The sequence below is a fragment of the Camelina sativa genome, chromosome 11 (assembly GCF_030686135.1).
Source record: "Camelina sativa cultivar CO46 ecotype springtype chromosome 11, ASM3068613v1".
Taxonomy (NCBI): Eukaryota; Viridiplantae; Streptophyta; class Magnoliopsida; order Brassicales; family Brassicaceae; genus Camelina; species Camelina sativa.
Genome location: NC_141890.1, coordinates 16,845,972 through 16,859,283, shown reverse-complemented (window position 1 = coordinate 16,859,283; position 13,312 = coordinate 16,845,972). Strand labels below are relative to the sequence as shown.

The following is a 13,312-nucleotide window of genomic DNA, read 5'->3' as shown; positions in this document are numbered from 1 at the left end:
TGAAGCTAATATTTTTAGTAAATGTTTGAATCCGTGATTCGATGATGGTTTCGTACAAAATAGACTCCTGTATTTATAGGGTTTAGGGTGATTATTTAGTTAGGATCGTATTCTACTGATATTGTTGTTAGTATTTTTTAAAAAGGTACGGTTTTTGCTCTTTTTTTTAAGAGTATATTCTTCTTTTTAGTTATGAAAATATTATCAGTGTAATCTTATCTTGGATTCAGTAAATAATTGATGTATCTTATGATATATATTTTTAATAGGATAAAGATTTTATTAAGGAAATATCTTATGATATTTTTTTGTTAAGAGGTTAAAGATTTTTTTAAGGGAATAAAGTTTTTGAGACGTGAAACAACTTAATGGATGTATCTTATGAGATTTTTTTGTCCTTTGGTAAATTTCAAATTTTTTTGGTTTCGATATTTTGATTTATGTATTTGATTTAGTAGGATTGATTTTGCATGTAACCCCATGATTTTGGTTGATTAATGTGGTAGGAATTTTAATTTTTAATAATTACTAATTATCTTTTATAGCCTCAACACTTTTAAACTTTATTTAACAAATTCTAATGGCAATTACATGTAATTTTTTACACTTTTTAAAGGTTGTTTTTAATTTTGTATTTCTCAATTAATATAATAGGATTTCATGATGGTTAATTAAAAATTGTTGGCGTCGATGAATGTCAATTCCATAAATTCAATCATAAATGTTCACTCAATCTATTTGATATCATACTTATTTTTTGTAAAATCTTGAACAACCATATATCCCACAAAGCCTTTTAGGTTCCGTATATTCTATAAGCCTACTCGATATCAAACAAAAAAATTAAGGGAAAATAACTAGAATGACTAATATGTTGGAGTTAATAACTAGAATGACTTATATCTTTTAAAAATAACCACAATGACTCATAAATTCTGCAGCCTCCAGTACATCATAGTTTTCGGTAGAAGAAATGTATGGATAAACTACATCCTGCCAAAAAAAAAAAAATCAACATACATTCAATTCGTTTATCAATAACCAAAAAATTCAATATATTTAAAGATAAGGAATATAAATAAAGAATGAATAGTAGTCAACTAACATTTTTTCCAATTGATTTTTCTACAAAGAGGAGTTCATCATAGGATACTTTTGCAGCACCTTTCCAATTAGAACATCGAGTAGCTGTAATCTCCTTGTCAATCTTCTCTCCCAACAGTTCTCCAATGACACGAATTGCTTCCATAACCCAAACTTGAAGAGCATATGAGAAACCATTGAGGATGTAACTTATGGGGTTCTTCAGTTTTTTCCTTGCTTCCATAATAGAGTTAACTAAATGGTCAAAAGCTACAAGACCCCAAGGATAAGTCCTAACCTTATCAAGATCCATGACCAGCTTGATGTAGGAATGTGGTATAGCTTTCTTCTCATCTTTAGCCATTACCAACCCAGCAATTACACTAACATACACAAACCGAATGTTGGGAGCTGATTTCTTCTCAGCTTTCTTCTCATCTTCTCATCTTCTTTTTTTTTCCCCACGTGAAAGCTGCTTCAAGGTGGGTCTTCATCAAACTTTGAATGGTAATGATCCCACCTCTCCTCAATTATTTACTCCAAAACCCATTATCATCTGTCCAATTCTCTGAATCACCATTAAATCGTCATTGTACTTTAGCCCAGTAACTGCATGAAATTCTTGCATGGAGAATCTAAGCGGCTTCTTACCAAACACAAACCACAGCTCATGTATTCTCTTTGTCACCAACTGCCTACACATGATGTTGTGTATCAACCGAGCTAAGTACCCAAGACCATTCTCATACAATGCAAATATATGTGAGAAAACTGGATCACCCTTCACAATCTCATACTCCTCTGGTAATGCACTCTTGATCTTGTGTAAAATAGACATTCGACATGAGTTATTTATCTGGCCAACTTGTGGCTCATTTCCAACTTCCATAAGCCGCTTAGGATACCTGTTTTCCATTCCTGCCGAATAAAATAAAAGATGAATTAGTATGAATTAGCCACAACTGAAATAAATCAAATATTACAAATCACATATTTAGACATGATAAATGGTTTCAAATAAAATTGTAATGGAATTATATATACCTAAAAAGCGGTGAAGATGCAACAAGCGAAGATGCGAGAAGCTAAGAAGCAGTGAGAGAAGGAAACACCTCTAAAATCATAACAAAAATCAACAAAGATATGAGATTCTTGTAAGGGTAAGTGCATGACCATGGCTTATCTAAGCTGGAGATTTCTCTGATCTGCTTGATTATGTGTTGTGTGGCTTGTTAGAATGTTAGTTAAGGTTTTGTGAGGCTTTCTTGTGGCTTGGGATCGAGTTTGACGTTTGTAGGAACGAAGATCCGGCGAGAAGCTTTGGGAAAAACGATGCTTGGGATGTGCGTCAGTCGATGCATTGCGAGGACGGCACATTTGACCTAGGAGCATCGGTCGATGCCATGTGGAGGTGTCGGTCGATGCAATTAGAGATTTTGTGCTATGTCGAGCATGCGTCGGTCGATGCGATGTGAGTATCGGTCGATGCAAGTGAACCTTGCATCGATCGATGCAGACCATGCGTCGGTCAATGTAAACCCCAATTGGTGTTGGTCGATGCATATGTTGGTGTCGGTTGATGCAGAGCCCTGGTTTGTTGTTGTTTGGTTATTGATTGTTGGTTGATGGTTAGAGATGTCTCTATTGCTTGTGTGTATAGCCCAGTAGGTGGGAGGATTGCCTTACTGAGTGTTTATAAAATACTCATGCATTGCAATTTGTGTTTGTGGTGCAGGTAAAGGCAAAGTATGATCGTAGAATCCAGGCAATGAAGAGGAGGATGTTCTAGTGTCTCATTTGGTGGTTGTCTGGTTATGCTAGGTTGCTAGAGTTGAGTCATTAGAACATTGTTTAGGATTGCTGGTTCTTTGATTCATGTGGTTTGATTATTTATTATGAGTTAAAGCCGGTTATTGAATATTGGTTGTTTATTATTGGATCTTTATTGGTATTGTTTATTATTTCCGCTGTTTGGTGTGTTTGTGGTTAGTTGGCTAGTGGGTATGCGAGCACTAGTTGTAGAGTATTTATTATTATTATTTTATATATTTATTATTTATTATTTGAAAAAAAAAGGGTCGGATCGTTTCAAATTGACTGCAAAGAGAATATAAAGAGGGTCATGACTGATATAGAGAGGTTTCCTGAACTAAACATAAAGAAAGATGAGATATCCAAAACACAGACATGACTTTTCTGCACACACAGCTAAAAGCAAGAGATTTATGCAAACTTTTTTCACTTACCCAGAAGGAAAATCAAACATAAGAAGATCAAAAATCACAAATCCTAACCCAAATCCCTTATAATTTAAATTATAATTTTTGTAAAATCATTGAAATTTTAATAATTTTTTTTATCTTTGAAATGCGGATTGAAATCAGGTTTTAGAAAATTAACATAAGCTTATGAAACTAAGAAATCATAATAATCAACATCCAAAAATTGAAATCGAGTAAAAAGATCTGGGTTGAAATCTGGGTTGAAATCAAGTAAACAAATTGACATAATCTCAAGAAACTAATACATCATAACAATCAACATGCAAAAAAATCTAAAAATCTACATACCTAATTCATAGAGAGATGGAGGAATGGTGAAGATGGAGATGTGGTGAGATGGAGAGATGGAGGGTTAGATGGTGAAGACGGTAAAGAAGGAGAGACGGCGGAGGATGGTGATGGAGAGAGATGGCGGATTATGGTGAAGATGGAGAGACGGTGGAAGATGGTGAAGATGGAGAGAGACGACGGTGGCTAAGGAGAAGATGGAGAGAGACTATGTTGAGAGGTTAAAGATGGAGAGAGACGGCAGAATAAGGGTTTCGATTAGTTATTTTATTTTTTTGCCTTCCCAATTTTTTTATTTATTTCTCATAAACACACTAAAACTAAATGTCTCAATTTGCACCCAATATCCCATAAAGATTAGTAGTTTCCTAATTTTACTTAATAAAAATCTACAAATTTAATCTGAATATGTAATTGTTATACAAATTTAATCTGAATATATAATTGAGGGTATTATTGGCTTTTATTTACACCCTAAAACCTATTTTACCAAACTGTTTTAAAAAAAGTGTAGATGGACAAACTTTTAAAAAACCTCCTTTATTTCCAATTTTCCGGAGTTAATAACTAGAACGACTTATATCTTTTAAAAATAACTAGAATGTTTTTTCTTTTTTTTTTTTAAATTTCTATAATACCTTTTATAAGCTTTGTTACAAAAAAATTATTACCAAAATACCATTAAAATTTTAATGCCAACGTGGCAAAAGTTAGCGTTATTTACGAAAAAACTGAATTTTGCAAAATTTAAAATAAATCTGTAACACAAATTTGTGACAGATTTTATTGCATAGTTACCGCAGATTTGTTTTTTTGCAGATTTGTTTTTGATTTACAGATTTGTTTTACAAATTTATTTATACCACAGATTTATTCTACAAATCTGTTAGAGATTTTTTTCGCCACATATTTATTGAACAGATTTGTTATTAAGTTTTCGCAGATTTAAAGTCTGTCGCAAACTTTTTGTTTACAACAGACATATTTTATAGACTTTTATGACGTTACTATAGATTTTCTTTATCCGGCATATTTATTTTTGCAGACTTGTTTTGTCCTATAGATTTATTTTCTTATCAAGACTTAATGTACAGACTTTTTATGTTAAGTAGCTAATGATTTACTTACAGTAACTAAAGTCTTATAATAAGTCTACAAGTGGCTGCATAATTGTATTGAAGAAAGATAATTGCTAGATTAACTCGTAATGGTCACAGTTTTATTCAATGTTATACCAGATTTATTTTTTCATCACCGACTTATTTTTAGTGGTCGCCGATTTGTTTGATATGATTGGTCACAGACTTAATCTTGACTAAACTAACTTTTTAGTGGTGGCTTACTTAATCTTACAGATTTGTTCAAACCTTTTATCTGCAGATTTTGTGTAACAGACTTATTTGTAGATGTCAGCAGATTTGTAGGCAAATAACTAAGATCGAGGAATATAGACCGTATGATGAAGGTTTGACTCTATAATCATCGAAATTGACTAAAATATTATTAACAGTGGTGGCAGATTTATTGACATCACAGATTTTGTTTTGCATATATTGCAGATTTATTTCCTAATATCTAAGATTGAATAATCTGAACCGTACGATTTAGATTTTAAGATTTACATTGTATATATTGAGATTGATATTCTTTATGAAAGAACATATATGTACATGTTGTAATAAAAGTTGACATAATCATAAAACATGTAAGATGGCATAAAAACATGTATTTTATGGAGATATTATCTTTTGTGTGTTGTTGGGGACTTGGAGTTTTGTTGTAATTTAAGCTTATGTTTTTATTCTAAACTTATGTTGTAGTTTTTAAACTTCTTGTGTTTTGTTGCACAAAAACATGTAAAACTGTGTTTTCTACACGAAAATATATGCGTTAATAGTCTTACTAATTCGAAAAATCTGTAGTTATGAAATTAAATATACAGTAAGTCCGAAAATATATGTACTAATACATAAAAATCTGCAGTTCCAAAAAAAATCTGTATTATTTTCAAAAAAAAATCTGTAGTAATATACAAAAAAAAAATGCCATCAAATAACAATGGAGAAGTGGTGTCGCCAGAGAGCTAGTCGAACCACCCTTCGTCGCTGGAGAAGTTTGTGGCCTTAAAGAGAGAAACAAGAAACAATGGGTGAGAGAAACCGCAAATAAAAACACTGTAATCAAACAACATTATGATAAATGTCCCACATCGGTGGGATAGAAAATAACACAATGCCGTATAAAACACCACTGGTCCCCCACTCATAAGCTAGCTTTTGTAGTGGGTTCTACCTTTGGGGCTTTATTGGTTTGGTTAAGGCCCAATATACCAAAGTGTATCACATGGTATCAGATCATTCTGATCCTTGGACATGCGACGTCCGGCTGGAGAGGAGAGAAACGAGAGAGGAGTGAATGGGAAAAGCCCAAAAGTAACAGCCGCCCGAGTACCAGCCACCAGCGACGTGGACGACACTTGTTTAAACAAGGCGGTATTGATAAATGTCCCACATCGGTGGGATAGAAAATAACACAATGCCATCTAAAACACCACTGATCCCCCCATACATAAGCTAGCTTTTGTGGTGGGTTCTACCTTTGGGGCTTTATTGGTTTGGTTAAGGCCCAATATGATACCAAAGTGTATCACATTAACTCAATAATTGCAAAGCAACAAATAAATTTGCCATCAAATAACAAACAAATCATGAGCTGACTCTGTAACCTAAATCTAAGCTAACTCTCTAATACATCGATACAATCTGTTTACAAACTTAAGCTAAATAACTAACAAAATCTGCAACTTAAAACAAGAAACCTGCACTTTATCAAACTTCAATCTGAAAATTCATTAACAAAACAAATCTGCAATGAACAACAATAAATCTGCAAACACTACTAAACAAATCTGCCATCAAAAGACAAACAAATCTTCCACAAACAAAGATTAGGGTTTTTTAAAGTTTTACACCATTATCATTGCCGCCATCTTCTTCTCCAACCTCTAAGCATCAAAGCCAGAGAAAATATGGATAAATACAGTTGTCACTCTCTTTCACAAAAAAAGAATTATCAAACCTAAATCTGTAAATACATCAACAAAACAAATCTGCGATGAAAAATAATAAATCTGCGAACAACAGTAAATAAATCTGCCATTACACGATAAACAAATCTGCCACAAACAGATTACGGCAGCCACCTTTTTTTCCATCCTCTCAACATCAAAGCCAGAACAACAATGGTTAAATACAGTAGCCACTCTCTTTCACAAAAGCAACTATGGTTAAATTGAATGGTAAAAAATGGCAAAACGTGGCCGGAGAAGTTAGTGGTTAGAGGGAGACAAAACAAAAATTTACTTTTAGGATACTCACTGATTCGTTGGAGAAGTAGTGTCGAAGGAGAAGAACCATCGCAAGAGAAGTAGCGTCGCCAGAGAAGAATCATCGTCGAAGCCGTCACTTCTTTTTTTTGGGTTGAAGAGGAGAAGAGAGAACAAAGATAATGAGGTTTTTTTTTAGATTTTATAATATATCTTTTGTTTATTTTTCATAGTTAAATTTAAATGGCAATTTTTTTAATATAAAATAAATTTAGGTTAAAATGTCTTTTTACAAAAGATATAGGTCATTCTAGTTATAGCTTCGAGAATGAAGTCATTCTAGTTATTTCATACAAGATATAGGTCATTCTAGGTAATTTTAAAAAATTAATGTGTCTCATATTAATGTCACATCCATTTCTCCGATTATGTAAAAATCCTAATTGTGTAAACTTACCCCGTATATGTTCTCGAGGAAAAAAGGAGTACCGAACTGCATTTTGATTTTTAATATGATTATTTTTAGAGACTGCCGCCTTTCCTTCTTTCATTTCATCCATTGTAATCGCCTCTTTTTTTCGCTTTCTCTCGAAACAGGTATAGTGTTTTATCTTCAAACTCTAGGAGTATCTAAATACCTTTTAAATATTTTTAAAACGACATAATTTCAAGAAGAACAAAAAATGACAGTCGTCATATTTTATAAAATAAGTTTTGTTTAAGCATTCGAAAACAGTTTGAGTTACTTAAATACGGTCAAAGTATGTAAACCAAAATCTAACACTGTCAAACCAAAATGTTATAATTCTTTGGGTAGTGCTTCATGGTATTTTGCCAAATTTTGAGAACCATCTTAATATATAGCATTTACAAGTTCCATAATATTATAATTTGCTATCAGTGCCCACTTTTTTTTTATAATGTCCGGATTGTATATGAGGCTGGGGTTTAAACATTTCATGTTACTTTCTTCTCTATGTTGAAGCTTCAATAAAATTTCTTTTTCTTTTGTCTTCTCTAGCTACAGAAGTATAATCTTCATTCTTCTCCTATCAAACACTCCCAACCCTTTGATTTCCAGGATATTTTAGACTAAGTAACGGGAACGTACAGCTTTCCAGAAATCCATGCTAATTAAAAAAAATATATATATGCAATTTCAGAACCATCAAACACTCTTCCAACCCTCTGATACGTACGTAGACAGACCATCCAAATAACTATAATTTTACAGAGGCAACTGACGAGTTTAGAGACTATATTTGTATTTGCGCAAACTATAAGATTAGATAGTAAATTTGAATTATTGCTTAGTTAAGGTGTTTATTTGCAGGTATAAGTAAGTTATGAATTAAACATACCTATAGAGTTGAGGTATGGAAAACCTGTTTCATAGTAAAAAAATAATAATCTTAATTATCAATCAGTTTATAAAAGTTCTCCCTCTCTTTTTCTCAAATACTACATAGGGGACAAATCTCTCAAAAAATAATTACAATCAGTTGCATAATATCCTTACAAGAAGGATTGCTTGTCAAGCATTTGAGTTAGATTGTGCGAAATTAGTCGGTATGGTACAATCTCTTGATGACTGGTCAGCTTTCTCCAACCTCCTTAATATTTTTTGTTTTGTTTTTCCTTTCCCTCTTCGTCCTTATCTAAAATGTCTTATTCTTGTAATGTAAAAGCAGAAGTGACTTTTGTAAACTATTTACTTCCTGTTTGGGCTACCAATCATGGAGTTTTATTCTAATTAATGTGTTGTTACCAATATATATATATATCTTATATAATAAGAAAATGTTTTTTCTAACTTTGCCTAACAATGTCACATTTGGCACTCTACTTTTGTGACACATGTCATTCTCATTAATTTTAAATTTAACATTCTATTTTTTTATTTGACTTTATTTTATTTGTATTTTATGTGGTGTATAGTTTGTTAAAAAATTATAATTGTTGTGTAGTTTGCTTTTTGATTTTTTTTCAACATTGTTACAAAAATATATTCCTTCCATCTTTTAGTTTTAGCACCTAATATATTTCATAATGAAATCATACACCATAGAACCTAAAAAATATATTTTCTCTCTAATAAATTATGGACGAAAATTACTAAATATATTTTTTAAAAATATAAACTAATCAGAATTTCAAAAACTAAGATTTTATATCCAAGTACACAATATAATTATTTTTAATAACTAAATTTCGAAGATTTTGTTAAGATTTCAAATTATGATTCTCCTATCATCTTTATTTTCTTTTATTTACAAATTGTTTGGAATTTTCATATAATACTTATGATTAATAAAGTTGCTCAATTGGTGGCAACTAGTCATGTGGGAAGATTGTTAAAGGGTGGGGACCAAGGTTTGAGGAACGCCTGGCGCACCAATAACCTACCGGTGGATTGGGATATCCACAGTGATGGGTTAGGATCGATGCCCTGCAGGGCCAGCTTGGGGTCCGTTTGGGCGGCTAGCAGTGAGGCTGGTGGGCTAGCAGTGAGGCTAGCGGGGTCCACGGGAAAGGTTTTCACAAAAGGAAAGTCCAAAATTCGAGAGCAAATAATGCCTGGAGCGTGAGTCTATCGCCTAGAGGTGACCTTTCGTAGTTCGGTCGGAGGAGTGCAGGCCGTGGAGACGGTTGCACGGGAGTCCTTGGCTGATGGTTATTCGAGATTCGAGGACGAATCTATATTGGTGGGGGAGAATTGTAACATCCGCGAACCAATTATTGGTTTTCTGGGATGGGTGTCGATCGACACCAACATTCTCAGGTTCGACCAATTCGATTCAATTATCGATTTGGACCGGTTTGGTTTAGGGAAAACCATTGAACCGAGGTTTAAAAGGGGAAAAACGACCTAGGGTCGTGTTTTTGTTGGCTTACGCCATTTGAGAGTGAGAGAAAGATGAGAAAACAGTTTCTAAAGGTTCTTGAGATATTTTGTGAGATTTCAAGGTGCTTTTGGTGAGATCTTGCTGTGGGAGTGAGGATCTAGGGCCAGGAACGTGTTAGAAGGTTGCTGGGAGTGTAGGATTTGTTGCTGTTGGTCCAAATCTTCCTGCAAAGAGGTGAGTGCATGACCATGGCTAATCTAAGCCTTTCCTTGTTCTTTCTTGTTTGTTGTTGTTTTGTGTGTTTTCTTGCTGGGGATTGGTAGCTACAGGTTTCTAAGAATGTTTCCGGCTTGGATTTGAGTATTGGATGAGTTTGTGGAGTTTGGGAGCGAGATTCGACTCTCGACTTCGCAGCGGATCGCAGTTGCAGGTGGAGTGTCGATCGACACCACTTGGTGTCGGTAGACACCAGCAAAACGGCATCGATCGACACTGTGGGGTAGTGTCGGTCGACACCAATGCCAGTGTCGGTCGACACATGGCTGGTGTCGGTCGACACCAACCTTCCAGCGAGACGATGTTTGTTTTCCTGGTCTGTATGTTTTGGTTGCAGTTTGTTTGGAACATTGGAATCATTGTTGCTTGTGTGTATTGCCCAGTAGATGGGAGGATTGCCTCACTGAGTGTTTATCAAATACTCATGCATCTCAATATGTGTTTGTGGTGCAGGTAAACGCAAAGAGTGATCATGGAATCAAGGCGATGAAGAGGAAGATGTTCTAGGGACTCGATTGGATGTTGTCTGGCACTGCTAGGTTGCTAGAGTTGGGTCATTAGAAACATTGCTAGGTTGCTGGTTCCATGTTTTCTGATGATTTGGGTATTGGTTTATGGTTATATTTGATTATTGGATATTTTATTATGGGAATATTATTGGTTATTGTTATTGGTTATTTCCGCTGTTTGATTGTGGTTGTGGTTAGGTGGCTAGTGGATATGAGACCACTAGTTGTAGTATATTATTATTATTATTATTATTATTATTATTAAAAAAAAACGGGTCGGTCGTTTCACTCTATATGATTCACCTGTCCAAAATTTATGATTCGAAAAACACATATGATGCATCTCCGGTGGACCAGATCCACAGTCCGGTAGACAAGACTTTTTTTTTCTCTCGATGAACCAGATCCAGTGGACTAGAGAACTGGTAAACAAAAATTTTCCATTTTACTAACAAATCTTGGCCATCCTTGAGATCTTCTGAAGCTGGTATGGTCCACTAAATAAGAAAGTTTTGGGGACGATAAATGTAACATCCGCGAACCAGAATTTGTATTTTTGGTCTGAGTGTCGATCGACACCATGGGTGTGTCGATCGACACCAACAATTCCGGATTCGACCGGTTTGTTTTAGTTGTTGTTTGGTTCGGTTTGGTTCAATTAGAAATCCCTAAACCGACATATTTAAGGGGTGGGTCGACGAAAAGGGTTGGGAGGGTTTTCTTTTTGTCGCCGCTTAAGTGTTTCAGAGAGAAACTGATATGGTCCACTAAATAAGATCTTCTGAAGCTGATATGGTCCACTAAATAAGAAAGTTTTGGGGACGATAAATGTAACATCCGCGAACCAGAATTTGTATTTTTGGTCTGAGTGTCGATCGACACCATGGGTGTGTCGATCGACACCAACAATTCCGGATTCGATCGGTTTGTTTTAGTTGTTGTTTGGTTCGGTTTGGTTCAATTAGAAATCCCTAAACCGACATATTAAGGGGTGGGTCGACGAAAAGGGTTGGGAGGGTTTTCTTTTTGTCGCCGCTTAAGTGTTTCAGAGAGAAAAAAGGAGACTTTTGTGTGTTCTTGAGTTTTGGAGAGATTGTGGTGGTTTCTGGGAAGATCTGTTGCTGGGTTTGCATCATAAGCTTGCTAGGAGTGTGTGATAGCTGTCTTTGATTCAGATTCTCCTGCAAAATAGGTGAGTGCATGAACATGACTTATCTAAGCTTGAGAATTCTATGTTTCTTTGTGATTTTTGAGTTGTTTGATTGATTCCTTGCTTGATTGTGGTTGTTTTAGTGTTTCTACGTCCTTATGTGGCTTATGGATGAGTTTGGGATGATTGGGAAGCATTGGGAAGCAGACATATGCAAGAGAGCATCGAGGAAGATGATGCTCGGCATCAGTGTCGATCGACACCATTGGTGTGTCGGTCGACACTTGTGCGGGGACGGCTCGGGAACCTTTGGGAGTGTCGATCGACACCATGTGGAGGTGTCGGTCGACACAACTACGGTTTTTTGGGAGGTGTCGAGCAGGTGTGGGTTGACACCAAGGAGGTATCGGTCGACACCAGGTTGACAGTGTCGATCGACACTGGTATGGTGTCGGTCGACACCAACTTTTGTTGGTCGACGATTGCTTGTCTCCGGGTTTGATTGTTATTGTTGATGATTGCTTGACATTGGATTCTCATATGCTTGTGTGTATAGCCCAATAGATGGGAGGATTGCCTCACTAAGTATTTATGATAATACTTACGCATCTCAATTGTTTTTTGTGGTGTGCAGGTAAAAGCAAAGTGTGATAGTGGAATCAAGGCGATGAGGAGGAGGATGTTCTAGAGGCTTGATTGATTGTGGTCTAGCTATTGTTAGGTTGCTAGTATTGAGTTGATAGAACATTGTAGGATGTTGGAACTTGGTTATTTCATTGTTATGGATTGTTGCATTGTTTGTTATTGGATTGTTATTGTTGGAATTCTTATTGGTTTAATGGAATTGTTTTGTTATCCGCTGTTGTTGATCGTGCTAGGGTGTTAGTGGGTATGGGACCACTAGTGAATTAATAATAAATCAAAAAGACGGGAAGGGTTGTTTCAATAAATACCTTGGTTGTCGGATCTGGTCCACCAGAGGCACATTATTTTCAATGCATGTGTGGTCAAAAGACATGCAGTGGACAAAAAGCGCCAACGGACAAAATTTGGACACAAAGAATTTTGATGTTTGATCTGATCCATCGTATCTGCAGACCTGTTGTGCAAACAAAATTGGGAGTGGACATAAAAAAATCTCTCGAGAAATTGAATCTGGTCCACCCAAAGAACAACAAGTTCAGTATATGTCTTAGCAGATTTGTAGGGTAGACAAGTTATTTTGAAACCTTTTGAAAAATAATGGACATGTAAAGTCCAACCAAGCAGATCTGATCAATTCGAGAGGTCGATGGACAAATTAGGGATGGACTAAACCAGACTAGGTGGATTTGGTCCACTGGAAAGTTATTTACTGAAGGGTCATTTCCGTCTTTTTGCTATATGGCATAATAATGGAAAGTTGCAGAATCGAAAAGAAAAGAAAAAAAAGGCATTTTCGATAAGTTTTGTTTCAAAAGTGGTATTCTTGACTAAAATCCCATGAATATATGTCTTCCTGAAGGGCATTTTTATCAAACAATTTACGGTCTACGTATATGGGTAATTTTTGG

The 13,312-nt window shown here is 35.2% G+C and overlaps 1 protein-coding gene across 1 annotated transcript; it reads right to left on the bottom strand.

The window, feature by feature from the left end:
* Positions 1-772: 772 nt before the first annotated feature.
* On the bottom strand, positions 773-3,457 carry LOC147934115 (uncharacterized). The gene is made up of 3 exons (XM_087472750.1): positions 2,128-3,457; positions 1,106-2,001; positions 773-993 (listed from the first exon to the last, which is right to left on the bottom strand). Exons 2-3 carry the CDS (start codon positions 1,445-1,447, stop codon positions 907-909), a joined length of 429 nt encoding a protein of 142 aa, XP_087328876.1. The 5' UTR covers positions 1,448-2,001; positions 2,128-3,457; the 3' UTR covers positions 773-906.
* Positions 3,458-13,312: the final 9,855 nt, after the last annotated feature.